The sequence below is a fragment of the Prionailurus viverrinus genome, chromosome D2 (assembly GCF_022837055.1).
Source record: "Prionailurus viverrinus isolate Anna chromosome D2, UM_Priviv_1.0, whole genome shotgun sequence".
NCBI lineage: Eukaryota > Metazoa > Chordata > Mammalia > Carnivora > Felidae > Prionailurus > Prionailurus viverrinus.
The window spans coordinates 87848128-87871461 of record NC_062571.1 but is presented as its reverse complement, the minus strand read 5'-3'; the positions used below and the strand labels follow the sequence as shown (position 1 = coordinate 87871461).

The window sequence follows — 23334 nt, the reverse complement described above, 5'->3', positions numbered from 1 at the left end:
TCGGCTGGAGCGCCGTCCAGGGGGGTGGGCGGGGGTCTCTGAGAGGTGGGGGGGCGCGGGCCAGCTCGGGCACGCCCCCCGGGGCCGCGGCCCCGCCCCCAAGTCCTCGTCCCCCGGAGCTGGGATGAACGCGCGTGGGATGGCCGCCCGGTGGCGATTCGCTTTCCGAGTAGTGTGGCCCCGTCGCCGACCCGTAGGACCGGTTCCGCGTCCCCCTTGGTTGCTAGGCAACCGCCAGCCACTAGAGGGAGGAAGCCAACCAGCCGGGGCTCGCAGCGCCATGGACCTGGTCATCACGCAGGAGCTGGCCCACGCCGAGAGCCAGCAAGGTGGGCGGGGGCCCCGACCCTCCGCTCTGCCCCAGGTGGGCCCGGTCCCGCCCGGTTCCGAATTCCCACCTTGGCAGGTCCCGCGACCCCTGAACCCTCCCCACCCCAGCGCTGGGACCCCCGCGACCCTGGGGAGCTCCAGCAGGTGCCACACCCATGACCCTGAGACGCCCTGGGACCCGCCGAGCCCCGCTCCCCCCCCCTCCAGTTGCCGCGGGACACAGTGACCGAGTGAAACCGGCGCTTCTCGCCTTTGGTTGACCTGGGCGACGGTAAACCGAGCCGCCCTTTTATTTTTTATTTTTTCAACGTTTATTTATTTTTGGGACAGAGAGAGATAGAGCATGAACGGGGGAGGGGCAGAGAGAGAGGGAGACACAGAATCGGAAACAGGCTCCAGGCTCTGAGCCGTCAGCCCAGAGCCCGACGCGGGGCTCGAACTCACGGACCGCAAGATCGTGACCTGGCTGAAGTCGGACGCTTAACCGACTGCGCCACCCAGGCGCCCCCCGAGCCGCCCTTTTAAAAGGAGGCGTTGTCAGGGCCGCTGCTGAGGCTCGGGCTGCTGGAGGGGGCAGGGGGCCGTGCAGGGAGGACCCCAGACCCCTCCTCACCCTCCCGCCCGTCCCCACCTTGCTCAGTGGTGCCAGGCGTGCTTTCCCCAGCCCAAACCCGCCTCCATGTCGACCGCCTAGATGCTGCCTCCCTGCAGAGGGCCTACCAGCTGATCAAGTCGGCCAACCTGGGGAAATCCGAGTTTGACCCCACAGAAAGCTTCAGCCCTGACCTGTTTGTTCTGTGTGCGGAACAGGCCCTGAAGGTACCTACTCCCCAGGGTCCTGGTGGTGGTGGTGGGGGGGGGGTGCCTTCTGGAGGTCTCTGTTCTGGGTTTACCGGAAGCGGGAAGTGGGGCAGGAAGGTGCTGGCTCCCTGTCGTCAGATCGGTCCTCCAGCCACTCCCTCAGGGGTTTGCCGGAGGGGAGACGGGCCGCCAGGGGCGGCTTTCTGGGGCCTTCCATGGTGCCGTGTGGTCTCACAGATGGGGCAGCCGGACATGAGCGAGGACTGCATCCAGATGTACTTCAAGGCCAAGGGGCCGGTCACCCAGTTCCTGGGCCGAGCGCACCTGTGCCGGGCCCAGCTCTGCGCCCCCAAGTCCACCGAAAACCTGGTGAGAGGCCCCATGTCCTTTATCAGTGCGTCTGAGCGTGCCATCTTCCTGTGCACAACCTTAGCACGTCAGTGAGATAGGCCACACCACGTGCCCGTTGGCCATTCGCAAATCAGTACCTAATTGTTTGTCCCGCTCAGCTCCCCGCCCCCCCCCCCAAACCGCCAGGCTGCCTTGAGCCTCCTCGAAGTTTTACATCTTGTGTCGAAATAGTCAGGCCTCCCCCCGCTTCCAAAATGCGTCGGGCTAGACAGATCCGAAAGTACTCTTCTTGGAGAGGCAGGTGAGCGGCGTCGTGTTCAGCGACGGGAAACTGGCCGAGTTTCCTGCTCCCGCCCTTTCCCTGAGCTCCCGTTGGACATTTGTGCGGGGTCATGCCCGGAACAGCCGCCCTCGGGCCAGGCAGAGGGGAACCTGCAGAGAAAGCGCATGCGCCCCAGCCCCGCCTGCCTACACTCGGGGTGCCAGGCCAGCCTGTAGTGCGGTTTGATGGTCACCAAAGGGACCACGAGCCACGGTCGATGTTCTAGTGGCAGATTCAGTGTAATTGTGCATATTCTTTCTGTCGTTTTAGGAGGAGTTTGAAAATTGCGTGACTCAGTATATGAAAGCAATAAACTTCGCGAAAGGAGAACCCAGGTAGGCCCGATGGACTCGGCTGTCTCTGACGGGGCTTGTGTAAAAGGTACCAAATCAGGGGTCACCGAGTGCTGGCACCTGTTCAGACTGTAGGGGTTTTCCTTGTCCTGGTCTGTGTTTGGGGCGCACGTACGGCTGTGTGCTCGTCTCTAATGTGCGGAGCTGGGCCGCACAGGCGCATCGTCCCCCCCAGCCTCATCGTTTCCTCTGTTCTGTGGTTTCTGTGGTCTGCACGTGACTTTTGTCTGCCTTCTCTCTGGGAACCTCTCCTTGGCCCGGTCTCTGTGGCTCCCTTACTTTCTGGGCCTCTCTGAGGGTTCAGCCGCAGGGTCCCCTCCCCCTGCTGCCTCCACTTACCTATTTCCCCCCCGGTGGATGGCCCGGGCCAAGGCCTCGTATCTGTGGTGATTCGGCTAACGCTCCAGCACCGTTTTCTACTTAAGCAGCGTTTCGGTTTTCAAGAACTACTCTCGAAGCTGTTAAACTTGCATACGAACTGATGTTCCTACAACCTACTTAAGTAGGATCCAACATTTAAAGGAGGTTCAGGTGTAAATAAATCCCAGATTCACGCATCTGGTGATCTAGTAGGTGCTGCTCACGGCCCCCTCTGGCAGCCCCTGCTGTGGGTGCTGGGGTACCGGGCCCAGCCCCACAGACCCTCCTCACTGGGGACGTGTGCTAAGGGAAGTGGGTATTTCAAGGGGACCATGTCCTGGAACCGTGAAGCGGGAGTGGCAGGCAGCCTGCATCCAGGGGATCTTGGGGGCACCTGCAGACTGCCTGTTGGGCGACCGGCAGCCTTGGCGGCTGGCAGGACCATCTTTACAAATAGACGAGGGTGCAGCTTGGCAGAGAATGAGAGGGGCTCCGAGTTAGCCCCTTGAAGGAGCAGACAGCCTCGTTTTGTTGCCGTGCCCTGGGTCCTTTCTCCATCCGGGGTAAGAGCGGGCATCCACGGCGCTCACCCACCAGGGGAGCAGTGTGGACCGCCGGGTGCCTGGAGTCTTGCAAGGCAGAGCCAGCCCCTTGGAGAGGCCCGAGCGAGAAAGGCAGATCGGCCGCTGTGATTCTCTTGCTCGGCACCTGCTTCCAGCCCTCAGGAAAAAGCCCAGCTTCCGGGGGTGTCCCTGCTCCCCTCTTCCTCCCCCACTTGGCTCTATCGTGTGCAGGTTTGGGAGTTTTGCTCCCTAAAGATTTGCTCTCCTTCTTCTGCCTGCCGGACCCTGCACCTGCACTGCTGTCCCGGCTGATTGCTCATCGCATGTCAGGTCTCAGCAGGATGTTGCTTCCTCCAGGAGGCTTTCCTTGATTCCCCCTCCTCTTGCCCGTTCTTGTCTATCCCTTGGGAACCAAAGGAGACCTTGCTGACTGGTGCATTTTCACAGGGAGCTGGTCACTTTTGGATTGACTGAATGAGTGAAGGGGTCTCTGGGCTCAGGAGTCATGTGGTGGGGTGACCATGGCCGGGGCTGAACTTGGAGCCACCAACCCCTTCTGGGCAGGGCGCCCGTGGCCACCCCAGGGAGGGCTCTGCTCACTCTGGCAGTGTGGGCCGGGGGCAGCTCAGATGCTGCTGCTGCCATCTACTGGAGACGCCCGAAGGGGCTGGGGACAGCCTTGTGGCCTAGTCTCAGACTTCCTCTGTTCTGGTCGCAGGTATCACTTCCTGGTATATAACGCATCTGTCCTCTACTGGCAAATGGTGAGGCCGTTTCTCAAGCCGGGGTATCATCACCATCTGATCTCCAGCCTCTCCCAGATCGTAAACGTGTTAAACCAAACCGAGGAGGAAGACAAAGAGTGGCAGGCAGAGCTGATGCTGTGAGTGGAGGTGGCCTGCCCGGCCTCGGGTCCCTACCCGACGGCCCCGTGCAGCCTCTGACCTGCTTCCCCTCCACCTTCACCGGGTGGGACTTACACTGCAGGGTGCAGGGCATTGCTTTGGACTCTGTAGTTAGAAGTGCGTGTTCTGTGCACTTGTCTAATGATATCTCGGGATGAAATCGCAGCGTGCTGATCATGTGGGTGTCACAAGCTGAGCGTTCAGACTCAAAACGTAGGAAATGAAAGCTTGTGTCACAATCCTGGTTCGTGGTTCTAAAAACTTCGTTCCGTAACTGTTAATGCAGTAGACATTTTAGCAACGTAAACTCAGCCCGAACGGCCCTATTTAGGGAAGCACACGCCAAGGCATCACCACAGGGACGGCCCTGAGGAGCCACAGTGAGATGTCAGCACGCGGTCTTTGTGCGGGGAGGAGTGAGCAGCGGCCAGACTCACCCCGTGTTTGGGGAGTGCCGTGTGCGGGCAGCGGCCGGGTGGGTGTCCACGAGACGAGCCGGAGGGTCTGCCCTGAAGTTGGAATCAGGAACCTAGACGCTTTCTTCACCTGCTTTATGGCTACGTGGGGAGATTTTAAGAGAAAATCAATACGAATATGATGTTTTTTTGAAAAAACTCATTTTAAACGTCTTAGGGAGTTTTGGTGCGAATATTCCCTTTTTCCCTCCTGCCGGGAGTAGGTGTGCTCTCTCGGCCCCGGTGAGCCGCACCGGGGGCCGAGCCGTGTGACTTCCTGAAGCTTGTGTGATGTGAAAATAATAAATGCGTACTAACCTGGTTATTAGACACGTGCAGCAAAAAACGATTCCGTCACGTCCAGCATTTTGCATCATCCAGGGAGCTTCTGGAGTGTTATCTACAAGCTGGGAAAAAGGAGGAGGCCGCGAAGTTTTGTGCCACCGCAGCGCCCTTTATAAAAGCTAACGTGCCCCAGAAATACCGACACATCTTTTCTGTTATGGTAAGCTGGCGTGTTGAAAAACGGAGGCAGAAGTGATTTTCTTAAGTGTCATTTTCAGAAAACGGTGTAGACAAACAGCCCCGTCCACCCACTGAGAGGCACAAAAGCATACACACAGTGCACGTGCGTCAGCAAAACAAAACAAAATCTTTTGCTTTCATCGTGATCTTTGAACACTTCACTCGCAGCATCATTGAATTGAAAAGGGTCGCAGAAAATGTGTTGCGCTAAAGTCGCTGTAAACCCCAACAACCTGTGTGAGGAGCATCATCGACCACTCACTTCCGTGGGGAGACAGCACGGGTTGGCTGTGAAAACCGAACATAAGCACAGTTAATGAGAAGACACTTGCTCATTCCAAATACTAGTTTTTTTTTTTAATTTTTTTTTTCAAAGTTTATTTATTTTTTGGGGGACAGAGAGAGACAGAGCATGAACGGGGGAGGGGCAGAGAGAGAGGGAGACACAGAATCGGAAACAGGCTCCAGGCTCCGAGCCGTCAGCCCAGAGCCTGACACGGGGCTCAAACTCACGGACCGCGAGATCGTGACCTGGCCGAAGTCGGACGCTTAACCGACTGCGCCACCCAGGCACCCCCCAAATACTAGTTTTAAAGGAGGATGTATGTAATATAACAACGGACACCTGGACCTCTACCTAATCATTTGTTTAAATCAGTTAATAGCTCAATTCCATTTGACAACAGGTGCGCCATGAATTACTGGATGAGCTTCGGCTAAAGGAAGAAAAGAGAACCTCCATAAGCCTGTCCGTCACCTACCACATGAACGTGCTGAAGGCGTAAGTGGTTTAGGAGTTGAGGGGCTGGCCAGTGTCTCTGTGCCGCCTGAGGGGCTGTGGCCGTGCCGGGGTGGCTGAGGCCTGGGCCCGGAGGACGGGCCTCTGCGTTGCCTCCCTTTACTCAGAAGCAGCCAGAGAGGCTGCCATCGGTGAGGAAAGTGGTTGAGGTGGAGACATTCTCCAGCTGGGTGAGACCGTCGGACAGGACCTTCCAGGGGAGGCATGACATTTGACCCTGACATTGAGAAAAACAACAGTAGGGAATGGGTAAAACCCTGACAGGGGTGGGTCAGAGCAAACGAAGAGTGGAGATGTACCCGGGCACACACCTGCAACAGGGCTTTAGGAAGGGGGGGGATCCACTGTGTGCGAAGAAAGGGCAGTGGGAGACGAGTGTGTGTGAGGGGCGGTGTGTGTGTGAGGAGAGGGCAGATGTCCGGGAGCAGGCAGGTTGCCGACCCAGGGTGCCCGGCAGGGGAGGTACGAAGGGCCAAGCCAGCCCACGAGGGAGCCGTCTTCTGGCTCGGGTCCCGGCAGAGGGTCTGTTCAGGAAGAAAGCTTGCTCTGGGAGTGAGGACGATCAGGAGTAGGAGACGGCCTCTTGGAGAGAGAAGGAACGAAGGAGGAGCGATTTTTCAGGCCTTCTGTTGAGTGGGAAACACAGGCTCGTAGACTTGGGAGTTTCTCTTAGGGTAATTTGAACAAATCTGACATGACGTCTTCGTTATTTAATGTTTGAATCCATTCTAGGAAATTGGATAAACATGAGTTACCTGAAGATGTCAACGCAATTCTGAAGAAGACCTATAAACACTTAAGTTATTACAATCACGAGCGCTTCCCTTCAATCAGAGAGGAAAAGTAAGTGTCTCCAGTTCCACACGTCCGTAATCCCTGCGTGAAACTCACAAGTGTAGGAAATGTGAGAAGACAGAAAAGGCCGTCCTAAGTACCGTATGGGCCTCGGCCATTGTGGAGGGTTTCATATATTTCTTCCCACTGTCTTTTTTTGGTCTTGAGGTGTGTACTGTTTGGGGAGCATTCGGGACACGTAACTGCATGTTGGACTCTAAATCAAATTTGACTTCTTTTTTTTTTTTTATTAAAAAAATTTTTTTAACGTTTATTTTTGAGACAGAGAGAGACAGAGCGTGAACGGGGGAGGGTCAGAGAGAGGGAGACACAGAATCTGAAACAGGCTCCAGGCTCTGAGCTGTCAGCACAGAGCCCGACGCGGGGCTCGAACTCACGGACCGCGAGATCATGACTTGAGCTGAAGTCGGCCGCTTAACCGACTGAGCCACCCAGGCGCCCCCAAATTTGACTTCTAGGCGTAGGTGCCTTTCAGGTCATTACAGCATCTTACACCCCGCATTTCAGTGTCTCAGTTCTGTGCCTTCCAGAATCCTCTCGGTGCTGTTTGAGTTTAGGATAAGTCCCGGGTCGGATTCCCAGGAGTGGGTAGCTGAGCCAGAGGCTGACAGAATGAACCGAATGTACTTTCCAGTTTATTCCCGCAGAGATGATGGGTTTGCTTCCCAATCCACGGTCACATTGTCACGTTGACATAAAAGGACGGAGCGAGCACAGCCACACCCCGTTGGCGTGGCTGCTGCAGTTACCCTATCGCTTTGTGATCCGTGTGCGCGTCCCCCAGGATCACTGAGGTGTGACCCTCAGCCGTGTCTGGGCCCTTCGAAGTCCCGCTGTTGAGAATTGATAAATTGATAAATTGATAAATCCCACCGATTTTCTCATCAACTCTGCACTCCGAACACGTGAAACATCCTGGCCCTTGTCCACAGTGATTATTTATATACTTTTTCCATCCATCATTTGTTAGTTGACTTGAGGGTGTTATGGGTGGCATTGAGCCCCCCCAAAAGATCGTTCAAGTCCTAACCTTTGCTGCCGGTGAACATGATCTCATTTGGAAATAGGGTTTTGTGGATGTAATCAAGTCGAGATGGGATCACACTGGATGAGGATGGGCCCCGAGCACTGACCTTTGTCCTTATGAGAAGAGGGAGGTTTGGGGCACGGATGCCCCTGGGGAGGAAGGCCGGTGACGATAGGGGCAGACACGGGAGAGCCGTGTTCACAAGCTGAGGAACACCACGGATGGCCAGCAAACACCAGAAGCCGGCAGAGCAAGGAAGGATCTTGCCCCGGAGCCGTCAGAAGGGGTGTGGTCCTGGGACCTGCATCTCAGTCTCCAGGCCTCTAGAACTTTAGAGATTAACTTGTTGCTGTTAGGCCACCTCGTTTGGGGTAATTGGTCCCAGGAGCCCTAGAAAACTCATAGGCGGGGTCTATTTTCAGCTGCTACGTCACAAACTGTCACAGACATGGGAGCTTCAACAGTGCACGCTGATGACCTCCCTGTGCCCGTGGGACAGGGATCCGGGCACAGCTGCCATCGAGGTGTCAGCAGGGCAGTAGCGGTCTCTTCTGAGACCCGACTGAGCAGGGGCATTATCAGCGCCAGCTACGGATTCCGGACTAGCACAGGAAGTCAGCGCTGTTTGGGGTCTGGCCACGGAAGCGGCCTCTGTTCCTGTTGGTTAGAAGCGAGTCTCGAAGGGAAGGGATCACACAGGCCATGGGCACCAGGGTGTGGGGTCACTGGGCATCCTGAGGCAGCTTGTGTCTAGACGGGATGACCGGGGCCACAAGATGTCTTGGGTTCACTGTCACTTCGTGTATGAGCTCCTCCACTGCTCTTGAATTTATGCAGAGTTAATGGGCCGGGGGTGGCCTGGGTATGCATTTTTAAAATGATTTTCATCATTTTTTTTTTTTTTTTTTTTTTTTTAAATTTTTTTTTCAACGTTTATTTATTTTTGGGACAGAGAGAGACAGAGCATGAACGGGGGAGGGGCAGAGAGAGAGAGGGAGACACAGAATCGGAAACAGGCTCCAGGCTCTGAGCCATCAGCCCAGAGCCCGACGCGGGGCTCCAACTCCCGGACCGCGAGATCGTGACCTGGCTGAAGTCGGACGCTTAACCGACTGCGCCACCCAGGCGCCCCTCATCATTTTTTTATTTCAAATTTAACATGTAATAATTGTAGAGAGTTTGAAAATGAATCGATGTCAAATTTCAACATGATCACGTAGGCTTTCACCTGCTTTTCCCATATAAATTGTGAACACGTTTCTGCATCATGAAATACTCTACAACGGAGTTCTCCACATGGGTTTTCAGACCCTCGAGGCGGTCAGTGAGGACACCTCGGGTTGTGTGAACCTCGGGTTGTGTGAACCCAGGCACACACTTTTGAAGGCGGACGCATGTGTGCACATGGATGTGTGGCGTCCCCTCCGGCGTCCTCTGCTAGGGCTGGGCCCTCCCTTGGGGGGTCTCACTACTCATATGAGCGGCCCCAGGGGAAGTTTCTAGAAATGGGTCTCTGGGGCACCCGATGGTGCAGAGCCGGGCCTCCTGCTGAGCTTGGATCGAGGGGGAGGGGCGGGTCCATGTGGCCCGGGAGCACCGAGGGGCAGCACGTCAGGGGGCCGGGCCTGCCGGGGCCTTGGAGCCCCGGGGACTGCAAGGTGAGTACGGGGTACGTTCTGTCACCTCTGTCCATTCATTGCTCTCTCGTTTCTTGGTTTCCAGAATTCTTTTGCTTTTTGAACTGGCTCGTCTTTCCTTGACCTTGAAATGTGAGCAGATCTCCTCTGACTGCATCTCCGACTTGAAGAAAATCGACAGCCAAGTAAGTGACCGATGACTGTGGCACGCAGCGCCTCCTCCCTGGGATCCAAACACAAAAGGCAAAAAAGCAGGAAGAGGAATTGGAGCGGGCCTCGCGGGGAGGGTCTGGAAACAGGCGCCTGGTAAACGCCTCCCAGTTTTCCTCACATGCACGTCACGTCGTTGAGATGATGTGATGTTTGCATCACACGCTGTTCCCACCGTCCCTGGCACCGACCCGTGTTGCCACCGGCTGTTTGCACGGTCCACTCGAACGGCTGCACTGTTATTTCGGGATATTCGCGGTCCGCAACTTACTCCTCGGCCGCGTTCTTGGACGTTCGAATCTTGTTATCTTTTGCTCTTACGTGAACATTTTGTGCCTGAAGGTTTTATCTGCACTTAGGGTTTCCCCCTAGCATAAGGTCACCGATGGGAAATTACTCTGGAAGTTTCGCTTTCACGATTTGAAAATGCATACTGTAATATTGCCCTCCAAAGAAAAATTTACATTCCCGCCAGAAGTTTCTAAGCCAGCTTCAGGTTTATGTGTTTTAGCAAGGGCTCTCGCGCAGAGCAGAGGCTATTTAGCCGTGGCGTGGACAGTGTTGAACACGGTGCCCGGTGACCAGCAGAGGCCGTGAGGGCCGCTGCCCACGAGGGTGAGGAGGTTGGAGGGACCATTCGCTCGGGTTGGGCGGTGGGGGGGGAGGCACTTCCTGCACTTTCCATTGAGCACCTGCTGTGTTTAGTCCCAGATTACCCGTGGGTCCCGGATACCAGCGGGTCCTGGGGAGTCTCCCTCCAAATAAAGCTCTAGAGTGCCGCCCCTTCCGCGGTGCGGAGAATGGGACACTTGGTTTGGCAGAGGGGAAACCAGTCGTGTTTGTGGTTCTGTGGATCGGGAAATCGTTCTAAAAAGGGAAATAAAACTTCACTTGGACCTTGACCGGCTGGTAGAGCGTGGATAGGGCAGTGGGGTGGGGGTGGGGCTGGAGACCGCCAAGGCCAGAGAGCGGGGAATGAAGAGAGCAGGCGTACCTATTTGGAAGCACTTCCAGGTTCTTTTGCGGGCTGTTCCTGTCTTCTGTGTCCACACACAGTGGCCCAAACTTAGCATCGGGATCCCACCGGCTTCCGTCGCTCACCAGCTGAGTGACACCCTCGGGGTATAGTTTTTTGTCTCTGTACGGAGCCAGCAGGGACGAGACCGCTTTCCTGGGGCCGCTGGGGCCGCTGTCGGAGTCCAGTGTTCTGCCTGTGGTGAGGGGGGTGGTCCTTGCTGCCGTCGGCGGCTTCTTGCAAAGGTGGGTCACGTGTAGGTGGCGGGGCCCTCACCACCCTGCTGCCTCCGGGGGAGGTCCCTCAGGGACTCTCTCCCCAACTCTGCCCAGCCGGCCCTGCGCGCCCAAGCTCGGAGGTGGCCTCCCTTCGGGCCGCCTGCCGAAAGCGATCTCCAGCAAGAGGAACATCCCTCCTGGGGGGGTGTTATCCCTCCTGGTGCTGCCATCTGACAGGGTCAGCGGGTGCTATCAGGCCTGTGGCATCTGGAAACGTCCAGTGCCCGTTCTTGTTTATGTAAATTTTTCACTCGAATGAGGCGGGCTCAGCGAAGTGCACCTCAGAGGCCAGCGCCCCCTTTCCTCGCTGGTCTTTCCAACACCCTCGGTATTTATTGGTGCTGGATTTTGTGAATATTCTGCGTGTACTTGAAGTGGATTCCTTCATTTTTTTTTAATGTTTGTTCATTTTTGAGAGAGAGAGAAACAGAATCTGAAGCAGGCTCCAGGCTCCGGGCCGTCAGCACAGAGCCTGACGCGGGGCTCGAACTCACGAACTGTGAGATCGTGACATGAGCCGAAGAGTAGGGCACCTACCCGACTGAGCCACCAGGAGCCCCTAACGCGGGTATTTCTAATATCACTTGAGAAAGAGCGCACTGTCCTATGTCATATGTCACCCCACTTCTCAGCGTAATGCCTGGCCCTGGAGAGGTGCTCTGCGGATTTTTGTTGAACAGATGGATGGGTGTTAAGATCATTCCAGTCTCTCTAAAGCGGGCACGTTCAGATTCCCATGGTTTGCCAGCTCTGTCTTCGTAGGGTCTCCCTGCAGTGACGGGCAACGTGGTTGGGAAGTCACACGGCTGGGTCAGGCCCGGTCCAGATCCACCCTGGGTCAGTGTGGAGAAGCGGCAGCCGAGAGGGAAGAGGCGTCATCGGGAAACAGGCAGAGCGCGGTTTCCGGCACTGACTGTAATGCCTGATGTCTTACTATCCTCTTAAGAGGAGAGTGAAACAAAAGTAAAGCGAACACAAACGCGTAGTTCTAGGTGATCGTTCAGAAATGAGTGGACCTTTTCTTAAAAGGGGGAAAGGATACGAAAGGGACATGGCGAAAGAAACGAACTTTTTCTGGCCAAGATGGAATAAAAGGCCCCAAGCCTGAAACAACGAAAAAACCAAACAGTATGTGAAACGCTACATTTCAGGACACTGAACGATAGATGATGAAGGGAAGCGAAACCAAGAGGTGGGGAACAGACGGGGTGGGTCTTAGCATCGTCCAGTTTACTGCCTGGGGAGTTTGTAGACTCGGCGGGCGGAGGGGAACACGGGTGCAGCCGGTGGCAGTCTACCGGATGGAGACGAGCTGCTGGTCAGGAGGACGAGGCGGCCCCAGTTCACGGGACCGAGGACCAGAGAGGAGCCAACCGCACGAAGGGAGCTGTGGAGAGCTCCAGGGGCTCCGTCAAGTCATTAGCCGCGTTCTGATTAGCGCCCGTGTGTGAGGAAACTACACGAGCTGCAGAGAGAATCCCCCAAAAGGAGACCAGGGAGCAATCTTCAGAGGTTACACGGGGCTGAGAGTACTTCCCAGAGTGGAATTTAAAGCCATTAGACCTAGATCCTGGCTTTGTGGCCGCCTAACACACACGTGTGTCACACACAGCATCACCACTGCCAGCTAGCCAGTGCCCGGGCCCCCGGAGCTGCTGTCGCTTTGCAAGCACCCGCGACGCAGGCTGCCGCCTGGGCGCCTGTGCGTCGGACATCGGTGCCACCACCGCTACCAGGGTGCTTGCACCCCAGGCCGGGTGCCAAAAGAGATCCCCGTGGACATACCCTGTGGGAGAAAAAGGGATCGGGGGGTCCCCAGCAGCCTTCACCACCAAAGACTCCAAGAGACCTTGAAACTAGAGACCAGCAGCCTTGACTGTTGAGGAATCCTATAGTCTTCGCCGATGCTAACCTTGGCTGATGGAGCTGCACGGAGACCGTGACGCTGGGCCTTTCCTAGAACTGTCGCCGCCACGTCCTGTCCACCCACAGGCGAAGGTCTTTCCCCACCAAAGTCTGGAAAAGATGACTACTTTGTCAAATGCACAGACGTCAACACAAGGCCGCAAGAAACACAAAAAAATCAAGGAAACGCGGCATCACCAAAGCAACACAGCAATGATCCGGTAGCCTCCTCCAAAGAAATGGAGATCTATGAATTGCCAAAGAATTTGAAACGCTTGTTTTAAGAAAAGTCAGCAAGCCACAAGAGAACACAGATACACAATGAAATCAGGAAAACCACACGTGAGCAAAATGAAAAGGTCGATAGCAATAGAAATCATAAGAAATAATGAAATAGAAATTCCGGAGCTGAAGAATACAGTGAATGCAGTGGAAAGTGCAGTAGAGGGCATCAGTAGCAGACTCGATCAAGCAGAAAAAAGAATGTGTAAACTCAAAGGTCATTTGAAATTACCCAGAGGAGGAGAAATGAAAACGAATATGGGAAGCCCATGTGAAGCGAAACAGTGTTTGCGTTATGGGAGTCCCAGAAGGCATAGGGAAAGGGGTGGAAACCTGATTTAAAGAAATAATGGTTGAAGCCTCCCCAAATCTGGGGAGAGATATGGTCATCCAAGTACATGAAACTTGTTGGTCCCATAGGGTTCAACCCAGTGGGGACTTCACCAAAACGTATTATAATAAAACTGTCAGAAGTTTTATCGTAAAAATTATTATAAAAGAGAATTCGAAAGCGGCAAGAGACAGTGATTTCTTACAAGGGAACTTCCATACGGCTATCAATGGATTTATCAGCAGAAACCTCGCAGGTCGGGAGAGAGCTGGATGATATATTCAAAAACTTCCAAACAAGTATATTCTATCCAGCAAAGCTGTCTTTTGGAAATGAAAGAGAAATAAAAGGTATTCTCAGACAAACAAAAGCTGAGGAAGTTCATGACCACTAGACTTGTCTTAGGAGGAATGCTAAAGGGAGTTCTTCAAGCTGAAATGAAAGGACATTAGTCAAATATATGACAGTATAACGTTCACTGGTAAAGGTGAGCATGTAGTCACGTCAGAGTATTCATATTTTAATGGTGGTGTGTAAGCCGCTTCCCCTGGTATAGAGTTTAAAAGACAAAATTATTAAAAATAACACTACAATAATTTGTTAACGGATACAAAACGTTAAAAGATGTAAACTGTGACATAAAAAACATAAAATGTAGTGGGGGGTAGTGAAAAGGTAGAGTTTTTGTACTGATTGGAGTGAAATTGTTTCAACTTAAAATAGATTGACATTACTATACATTTGTAAGGAGCTTTTTGTAACCGTGAAGCACAATGCACAAAAGAGTGAAAGAATCAAATCATCCCACAACGGAGAGCCATCAAATCACAAAGGGAACAAAAAAGCAAGCGAGGAAGAAAGAAACACAGAAGTGCAAAAACCAGCCGGGAAGGAAGATGGCAGTGATCAGTCCTTACCTGTTAACAATTACTTTAAATATAAAGGGTTAAATTCTTCTATCAAAAGAGACAGGGTACTGGATGGGTTAAACAACAAACCAAAACAGGCCCGACTATGTGCGCACAAGAGACTCACCTCGGCGTCAAGGGCACATGTAGGTGGAAAGTGAAGACGTGGAAAAGATATTCCGTGTAGATGGCAACCACAAGAGCAGAAGTAGCTGCACTGATACAAAAGTCGAAAAACGTAATGAGACAAAGGGGACCGTCATATAAGGACGTGATGAAGGATGGAGACGAACAGCCTATGAACAGAGAGAGGGCGAGGTCTGCAAGGGTCCCAAGGGCAGGAACCTCTGTCCCTGTAGAGTGGAGGCGGCTCACCCTCCTGGTATATGGACGTGTTTGCCAACCTCGAGGCTCCCCGAACCCTGTACTGTTGGGACGTTATGAGGCTCCCTCCCATAGGCATGATGCAATTAGTAATCCATCTCCAGCCCCCGCCCCCTCTCTCGGGGGTAGAGGCAGGTCTGAGAATCCCAAGCTTCTAATCATGGCTTGGCCTTTGTGTGACCGGCCCCCACCCAGGAGCCCCCCCCCCCCCCCCGGGAGTCACATCTTTAGGAAAGATGCTCCCGGTGCTCTGCCACTCAGGAGATTACCAGGGTTTCAGGAGCGCTGTGCTGGGAACCGAGGCAGAGACCAATGTTGATATTAACTCACGTCGACACACCTACTAGAATGGCCGCAGTGAGCAGACTGACCGCACCAGATGTGGGAGAGGACGTGGGCGGGCTGGAGCTCTCTGTCCGCCCAGCCGCTGGGGACTCAGGGTGGCACGACACCTTTGGGAAAGCTTGGCAGTCTTGTAAAAAGTGAGGTAGACGCCGCCCCGACAAACCCCGGGCTCCTGCTGCGGCCCGCCTCCGCGTCCAGCGAGCAGGGCACTCTCTTCCTAAGCCGGCAGGGGTTAAGTCAAAGAAAACACGTTTGCCAGACTTTATAAGAGTTTATCTGAAATTGGTGCCATCATGTAAAAATTCGACGTCCAGTGAAATGGGCTCTCTCCCCCATGGTTAAAAAGGTAACCAAAAAAAGCTGTTTTTGCTTTCTCACTCGAGTTTGCATTTTGGGGGGAAAAGGTTACGTTTTTTAATATATATATTTGTGTTCTCCAGAGGCCTTTTTGTTGAGTTTCTACCTAGTACGTTAATATCTTTAAATGGTTTTTGAAGTTAATGAATGTGTGTGATTTCTTTCACTAAAAACCCCCACGTGTACAAAAACTGTGTGTGTCCTGTAGGACCCTGGGAAGCTGATTGAAATCAAATGCCTGGAGTATGAATTAGAAGCTTTAGGACTCGAAAGTAAAGTTAAAGTCTACGTCCGAGCAGCTGTTGAGGTAAGTCCTTGAACAGGAGTCAGCGTCACTGAGCGGCTTTGCACGTGTCCTGGAAGGTCGCTGGCCCCCGGGTGAGGGGGACACAAGGCCAGCCTCCCGTGCCTCGGGTTCCCACCGGTGAACACAGCCTCCCCGGCAGGAGCCCCGCCAGGACGGGCTCCCCCACGGCTCCTGGGCCACCACATAGCAGGCATATCGGGGTCACGCATCCTGGGCAGAGGGCGGGGCACGGGAATGAGCTCCCGAGAGCCCTCCTGCTGCCCGAGTGGCGGTGCCCGTCCCCGCAGCCCCATGCGCTTGCCCTTGGTCAGGCCTTCGTGTCCCTGTCATGGCTCTTTGCCATCCAGACTCACGTCCAGGAAGGCAAAAGTCACTCCCTACCGCAGCGTGGGGCTATCAGCCACGCGGGGCCTGGAAACCCGAGGGGCTCGGGGTAGGCGGTAAGGTCGTTGCACGCAATGGGGGCAGGCAGGGATCTGGGGGTGGAGAGACGAGGGTGGCCAGAGGCTGTTGGGGATTCAGGGATCCCCAAGTGCGTGGGGAGAGGCAGGGGCCCCGGGAAGGGTGGATCCAGGGGACGCCCAGGCGGGCGTGGTGCTCACTCACGGTGACGGCCCCATCTGGAAACGGACGTGGCTGCGGTCAAAGAGGAGGCAGCTGCCCAAACGTGGTGGTGACGTGAGCTCGGTTCCACTCTCCCATCTGCTTACTCAACGCGGTGGGATTTGGACCGGCAGCCAGTGCCAGAAAAGGAGTCCAGAGATCGTTTTAGACCATTCTTTAATGAGAAATTTGCAGCTTAAAAGGAGAAAAAAAGCTGTCGAAGCAGAGATTTGGAGCCTCGTGTTGATTGGAGCCAATGCGGGCACACGTGGGCTTGGCTCCTGGCACCCCCAGGGAGCCTTCGGGCCAGGAGATCGGCGGCCGGGCGCGGGGCCCCATCCCCCACACCCGCAGCAGGCTCTGTGTGGCGCCTTCATTGCGGCCCGGCGGATATCCGTTCCTCTCGGACTTGCCCGTGTGGCTCCTCTAGCGTTGACCCTCCTGTCTGGCACCTGGTAGGTGCTTGACAAACGCTGTGTAGGAGACGCTTTGCAGGGAACACTTTGGCCCCACGTGTGATCAGGAGATAGCAGCAGACGGGCGGTGCGTGTGGCCCTGGGGGCCGCAGGGAGTGCTGTGTGGAGCACAGAGCAGCTTCGGGCACCGGTTCACGAGGCAGCGTGAGGGGAGGCCCCGAGGGTGTTGGCAGCCAGAAGCGTGGGACATGGCCGAGTTTAGGACCCGTGGGCAGCCCCCGTGGGCTCTGAGGAGGCGTGGGGCTGGGAAGCCGGTTCCACGCATCTGAAAACGCGGGACCAGAGTCTGTCTGGTGGGAAGGGCACATGCAGCACGGAACAGGGGACGTGTTCTTTGGGTTGTAAACGTAACAGGCCGTGGGCCACAGGGCATGTACGAGGCTGAGAAGTGCACTTGGATGGAATCAATTCACGGAAGAGAACCTCATCCACGGGTGTGCAGAGGCCATTCCGGGCTTTTTAAGGGAGCATCTCACAGACATTCTTACATCCCTTCTAGAAAAGAGGATGCAGGCCGTTGCCAGAGACAGGCTCAGACCTCGGGTCCCGGCTGGCCCTCCAGCTTCCGGGCCTCGGGACCAGGCTCCCCACGCGGTACGTGGTGCTTCACGGACCGGTCGATGTGTTTTGTGCAGGCCCAGCTGAATATAGTACGGAGACTGGACATCACGCTGCAGCAAGCCGTGCGCCTGGGCGACCCCGGGGTCATCCACGTGGTGTGCACCACCCAGTGGAACGCGTGTCTCCCTTTGCTGCAGCACAACCTGAGACACCACCTGCGGAAGCCGCTGGCCAACGTCGCGGACGTCCTGGAGAAGGTGGACAGGTGGCCTGCGTGTCTTCGTCCCGGGCTGTCCTCTCAGAGACGGGGAGACGTGGCGGGAGGGGGCCGGGGCAGAATCCCTCAACACCGGGAAAAAGATGAAACCCAACTGACTTCCCCCAAAAAGGGTGCAAGCGGGAAACCCCACCCGTATCAGAAAGGGCTTGTGTGGCTGCCGCAGGGATGGAGCCATCCGTGTGCCCCGCGCGGGGCTCAGCGGTCCCCCACCGCCCGCTAACGGAGAGCGGGCGCCCGCCTGGGTCCCGGCACCGAGGGTCCCCGAGCCTGCAGGCACACCTACCTCTCCACTCTGCTTTCAGTAGGCCAGCCGTGGGAAGCGCTGAGAAGGCAGGAGCAGGGAGGGAGGGCGGGTGGGTGTTTAGGCAAGACGGTCCCAGTCGGTCTCCGAAAAACCGAGCCCAGAGAGAGGAGACGGCCCGGGGGCCGGGAGGATGACGCCCCAGGAGCAGAGCCCTCCCTACACTTAGAAGGGGGGCTCATCAGTCCTCCAGGGGCGGAGGTTGTGCCGGGGGACAGCGTCATCAGAGGACCCGGCACAGAGGAGGTATCGCCAGTTGTCAGATGGCCACCCCGCTGTCGAGAACAGCCTGTGGACAGGGCGGGCGCCGGGTGGCACGGAAGCCGCCGTGAGCCGGGAGGGATGGAGCTGTGGGAGGTGGGCAGCAGGCCCACGGCCCCTTGCAGACACCCCGGTCTTGTGCGTCCAGAGCTCACAGGGGTCTCTGGGAAGGTCACCTGGGCTGTGGACAGGGCGTAAACCCAAGGTGGCACCCATTTGAGAGCAGGAGGGCAGAGCGGGCCTTGAAATGCCTAAAGAGACAGGCCGGGCCACGGGAGGAGGACGCAGTCCCGGCCAGTGGTCCCTGGGCTGCTGCAGGGCGGGGGCGACCCTAGGCGGGCACGGGCGCAGGTGCAGGCGGCAGGGGGCGGGGCGGCTGGGAAGCACACGTGCCACATTCCCAGCGTCCTCGTTTTCCATTGGTTCCTTCATTTCACAGACTCTCTAACTCTTCCTTCTCTTTGGCCTGCTTTTAATTTTAATGAGTATATTTCTTATTTCCTATTAGCTTATTTTCATGTATGCCTGAGTTTAGAAAACATCTGGTGGTTTCCCCCTTTTCCTCTGCTAATTCTCCTAAGTGACATTGAGACCCCGCTGCCCCCAGTAGGACGCACGCGTGGGGGCATCCGCGTTGGCAGCAGGCCCTTTAGCCCCGGATGGTGTTTCTTCTGCGGCTGTGAAGACGGTCATGTGCCTTTTCTCTCCCGTTCTTACTGCCTGAATCACGCCGATTGAGTTTTGGGGGTTGAACCAACCGTGCACGCTCTGTGTGGTCCCGATCTTTTCACTCTTTAATGTATTGCCACGTTCGGCTTCCTTCCCGTGATCTGTTAGAGGGTCTTATGCATATGCTCATGAGGACATCTGCCTGTGTTTTCCTCCCTTTGTCAGGGTTGACGTCAAGGTCACGCTGGCTTTATAAAATGAATCGGGAAGCTAGGAAGTATTCTTTCTCCTTAGAAGGTTCTGGGCCTGGGGGCTGTGCCGAGTGGCTGCTTCCGGAGGAGGGTTCCAGGCTGCCGCACTCCCCGTGGCAGGTCAACTCCGAGGAGTCCTGGTGGCAGCTGATGGCATTGTCTGTCCTTGTTGAGGGCTCTTGGCAGCTCCTGTCAGTGTCCCCTCAGGCTGACCCTGAGGCCAGAGTTCCCCTGGGTGCAGAGCGCTCAGCCCAGCGAGTGCCGGCCGGAGTGCAGGCCTCCGGCTCCGAGCCGCCTGGCCTCTGGCACCCCGTGTCTCCCCCGGCTTTGCTCGGCGTGGTCCCAAACACCGTGTCCCGCACGTTTGGGGTCGTGTCTCCTCGTGGCCTCTTAGCCGCTGGTGGCCCCCCTGCCTCGAAGGCTCTGGAGTGTGGTGGTGACACCACCTCCCCGGATGCACGGCCTCCCCTTTTCCATCCTCTTAAATCCTGTCCTCTGTGTACCTCGAACGTGCGGAGCACGGCCTGGCAGTGTCGGGTGGACCGCTGTCTGTCCGCCTTCCATCACTGTGACCCTCTGCGTGGTGCCTGGAGCCCCGCACCCTCTGCGCTCCGTGTCCTGCTGAGCTGGTCTTCGACCTCACGTCTTTCTGCTCATCCCTTCTGCTTCCTGCGGCTCCTTCCCTGCCTTCCTCGAGGTTAACTTTTAGAATTCTGTCCACGTCCTCGGCTGTACTTTGCAGGGGGCGGCGGGGGGGGCGCCTCTCGAGGGCCAAAAATACGGGTCCTCAGGCAGCAGAGTCCGTGAGGGCCAGTGGCGCACCTGACCCCGCACCCCGCAGGCAGGGCCCCCGCAGCCCTTCTCCCTCAGCCCGCTCCCTGCCTCCGTGCCGTCGTGGCCGTGGGCTCCCCTCGCTGAAGTGTGACGTCTCCCACGTGAAGATGTGTCCACTTCACCTTCAGTGCTGTCGTCTGGTCTTGGCGGCCAGTGGTTTTCTTCAACAAGGAGAACGTTTCAGAGGGAATCGAGGGTTTCTTGGCTTTGCCTCCCTCTTGGCCGGTCCCGCTGGGTCTCTCCTTCCCACACACCCAAGCTCCCACCCGCTTGATCTCAGCCCTAAGAGCTTCTGCCGTGTTGACCTGAAATGGCTTCACCTCATCCCCATGAGTATTTTCACCGGTCACCGGATTCTGGGTTCAGGGACAGTTTTCCCCTTCAGACACTTTGAAGACGATGTTCTGCTTCTGGCCGTCACAGTTCCTGAGGAAGACGTGCGCTGTTTTCAGCGTCGTTCTGTGTGCCGGGAGTCTTTCTGCTTCTTCTGTTTTCAGAGTTTTGGTCGTGGGATTCCTCAGAGCCTTAAAGAATCCTCCTTGGGTGGGCTGCGATGCCCGGATATGTGACCGGACATCTCAGGTTTGCGGAGTTATTGGCTGTGACTTCGTCCTTCTCGCTCTCCGCCTCCCGGGACCTGGGTTTCGAGTGCACCCTCAATACTGCCCACAGGTCCCCAAGTCTCCGCTCGTTTTTACATCTTGTTCAGTCTGTCCCTCTGATGGCTGATTTCCTTCCGCCGTCTCCTGTGTGCCGTGAGCCCTGAGCAGGAGTTTTCCCCTCACGTGGTCTAGTTCCGAGCTCAGGTGCCTCCCGTGTCTGCATTTCTCCACCTCCCCTGAGATTCAATATCTGTTCTGTCCTTAGTATTGTTTTCCTTCAGGTTTTTGATGTATTTGTACTTGTATTGTAATACGTGCATTAGTGGATTTATCTGGTAAACTCAACATGTGGTCCTTCCTGTATCCTGACTGTGGGTCACATTTTTCTCGTCCTTGCTCGCCTGGTATGCACTGAACACTGTGGGTGATATGCTGCGGGGTGCTAGGCTCTGTTGTCCCGTCTGGGGAAGTTGGTTTTTGTTGGAAAGGCATTGAATTAACCACGTCTGGTGACGAACAGCCTCCTGGTCGTCCGGTCTCTGGTGTCACAGAGCCCCTCCCTCCTGTCAGCCTAGGACTCCAGCCGCCCAGGCTGTGCTCTGATGTCGCCTCCTTGGCACGGCGGCTCCGCGCTCTGTCCCCCGGGGGGCCGACAATCACGGGCTCACGCCTGACGCCCCCCAGGGGCCGCGGTCTCGCTCCACCGGAGCCCCGTGCCGGCCGCCTCGCATACGTGGCCCCGCTTTGTGGTTGCTGCGTGTCGCAGAGGCACTTACCACCGTCGGAGGATTGCTCACTTCTAAGTCCTTTTCGCCTGGTTCCGTTCCTCCCGTTCTGGCAGCTATGTGCCCTCATTCGAGTCACGGCCTCTTCAAGGGAGCCGTCTGCCAGGTCGTTCCCAGAGTGGGCTGACCCTCCGTGTGGCCCCCTCTGCTGTGTGTGGCACTGGCTGGCCTCGGCCAGCTCCTAAGGTGTCCTCTGTAGCCACCCCAGGACCATGGCCCTGGCTGCCGCCGGGCTTGTAGAGAGTCTGTGGGTGAACCTGTTTCCCCGTGAGGAGCGTGGGCCCTCTCCCGGCACTAACCAGGGCCACGGGGCCTCCCTGCCTCCTCGTCCCTGAGGTCATAGGCAGGCCACGTGGCATTTACGCCTCCACCTGTGCTCAGTTCGTGGGTCCTGTGGAACTTGCGTTCGGCCAAATCTGTTGGATTTGCCAATGCTGGCATCCCAGGGCATGACCCCGTGACGTGGGCTCTCTGCCTCCCGTTGATGGAAAGGCTGTGAGGACCCCTCGCTGATACCCGTAGACACTGGCAGAGGTAGGGTGAGCGCCCATGGGGCACGGTGGCTGTTCTGAGCGTGGGGGGGTGCCCCAGCTGCTAAGACCCGAGCGGGGCTGCCTTCGGAGCGGCAAAGAGCAGGCTTCTGGCCGCACGCTGCAGGGGGGGCGGGCTGCAGGGAGCAGTGGGCGTCAGGGGGAGGGTGGGCGGTGCTTGTGGACGGACCAGGTGACTGCAGCGTCCCGAGCGCCCCGAGCCGGCCCTGTGCGCCACCCGGCAGGCCTCACTGGCGTGTCCCAGCTTGCTGCTTCTGGGCCTCGGAGCGCGGGCCCCAGCCGCTCTGGCTTCCGCAGGGCCCTTGCTGCTTGTCCCCCGTCTGAGTCCTCTAGGCAGGCCGGGCAGGGCCTAAAGGATGCGGGAAAGCCAGGAGCAGCCGGAGGCTCACTGCACGTCTCCCCCTGGGGCGTCTGCCGGGAAGCCAGTGCTCCCGGGGCCCGCGTGACGCTGTGCTGTCCCCCCCCCCCCCGCCCCCAGCCTCATGGTCCTGCTCCGCTGCCAGGTGCACATGGAAATGGTGCACATCGAGGAGGACGAGGACCGGCTGGAGCCGGCCATGCGGCACCTGCAGAAAGCCATGCGTCTGGACGGCCTGGGCCTCTACCAGGACCAGCTCAGGATGGCCTTCAACCGGCTGTATCTGTGCACCAGGCTGTACCAGTGCCCTGAGCGTGCCGAGGACAAGGCCATCGTGGCCATCGAGCAGGTGCTGTCATCACGGCCTTTGTGGGGTTGGCCGGGGGTGGGGGGGGGGGGCTGGGGCCCTGCGGGAGCCCACGTGCCTCCTTGGAACAGCCCGGAGACAGTGTCGCTTCTGGCGACGTGAGAGCCCACTCTTCCTTCCTGCTGCAGGCCAAGAAAGCTATGCCAAAAGACAGCGTCAGGAAGAAGCGGGCCCTCCTAGTGAACGCGGGCCTGGCCCTGGCCCCCGACACCTTCCAGATTGTGCTCGACAGCGAGAACGAGGCCAAAGGTAGGCTGGCTTTCTCTTCCAGAGCCCGGGGGCCGCCTGAGCCTCGTGCCGTCTTGAGGCAGACGCTCAGCCTGGCGTGTGGGGGCCACGCCGTGCCGGCCGAAGGTCCGAACCTTGAGGCGTGCGGTCTGGGCCTCTGAAAGCACCAGTCTGGAGGGGGCATGGCTGCAGCCCCCCTGTGTCTTGCAGGTGGCAGTGTCCTCCGTGCCTTCACCTCGTCCCCGTGGAGACACAAATAAGGCCACATTCTGAGGTTCTGGGGGTTAGGGTTCATCATAACTTTTGGGGGGCCCAGTTCTGCCCGCTGACCCGCCAGGCACATCACATTCTTGAGGACGGCGGCTGGGTGCCCGGCTGGGGGGCCCCACCGAAGGCCGCCCCGAGGCTCCCCCGGCTGTCCTGCCCCAGCGGTGGGGAGAAGACGGCTCTGAGACGTGGCCCTCTGTGGCCGTGGGGCTCATTGGGTGTGGCCGCCCTGGCTTTCCACTGTGCCCTGCAAGTGTCAGCAGAGTCCTGAGGTGCTCCGATCGGTAAGAGCATTGCTGGCCGGCCGGGAGCCCAGCCGGAGAAGGCACCCCGGC

General features: G+C 57.0%; 1 protein-coding gene across 6 annotated transcripts in view; it reads left to right on the top strand.

The window, feature by feature from the left end:
• The first annotated feature begins 254 nt into the window (after positions 1-254).
• Positions 255-23334, top strand: part of CFAP46 (cilia and flagella associated protein 46) — a 97340-nt gene continuing 74260 nt past the window's right edge. For 4 of the 6 annotated variants that reach the window (XM_047825387.1, XM_047825388.1, XM_047825385.1 and 1 more), the window contains exons 1-13: positions 255-329; positions 1025-1149; positions 1369-1500; positions 2075-2139; positions 3799-3963; positions 4822-4945; positions 5652-5746; positions 6497-6607; positions 9369-9468; positions 15507-15605; positions 17320-17510; positions 22258-22486; positions 22633-22753. In XM_047825387.1, the coding sequence (XP_047681343.1) occupies positions 281-329; positions 1025-1149; positions 1369-1500; positions 2075-2139; positions 3799-3963; positions 4822-4945; positions 5652-5746; positions 6497-6607; positions 9369-9468; positions 15507-15605; positions 17320-17510; positions 22258-22486; positions 22633-22753 (1606 nt within the window). In that variant the 5' untranslated portion in view covers positions 255-280. Of the gene's footprint in view, positions 330-1024; positions 1150-1368; positions 1501-2074; positions 2140-3798; positions 3964-4821; positions 4946-5651; positions 5747-6496; positions 6608-9368; positions 9469-15506; positions 15606-17319; positions 17511-22257; positions 22487-22632; positions 22754-23334 lie in introns of those variants that run through there. The other 2 variants (XM_047825386.1, XM_047825390.1) reach the window with 2 other exon arrangements.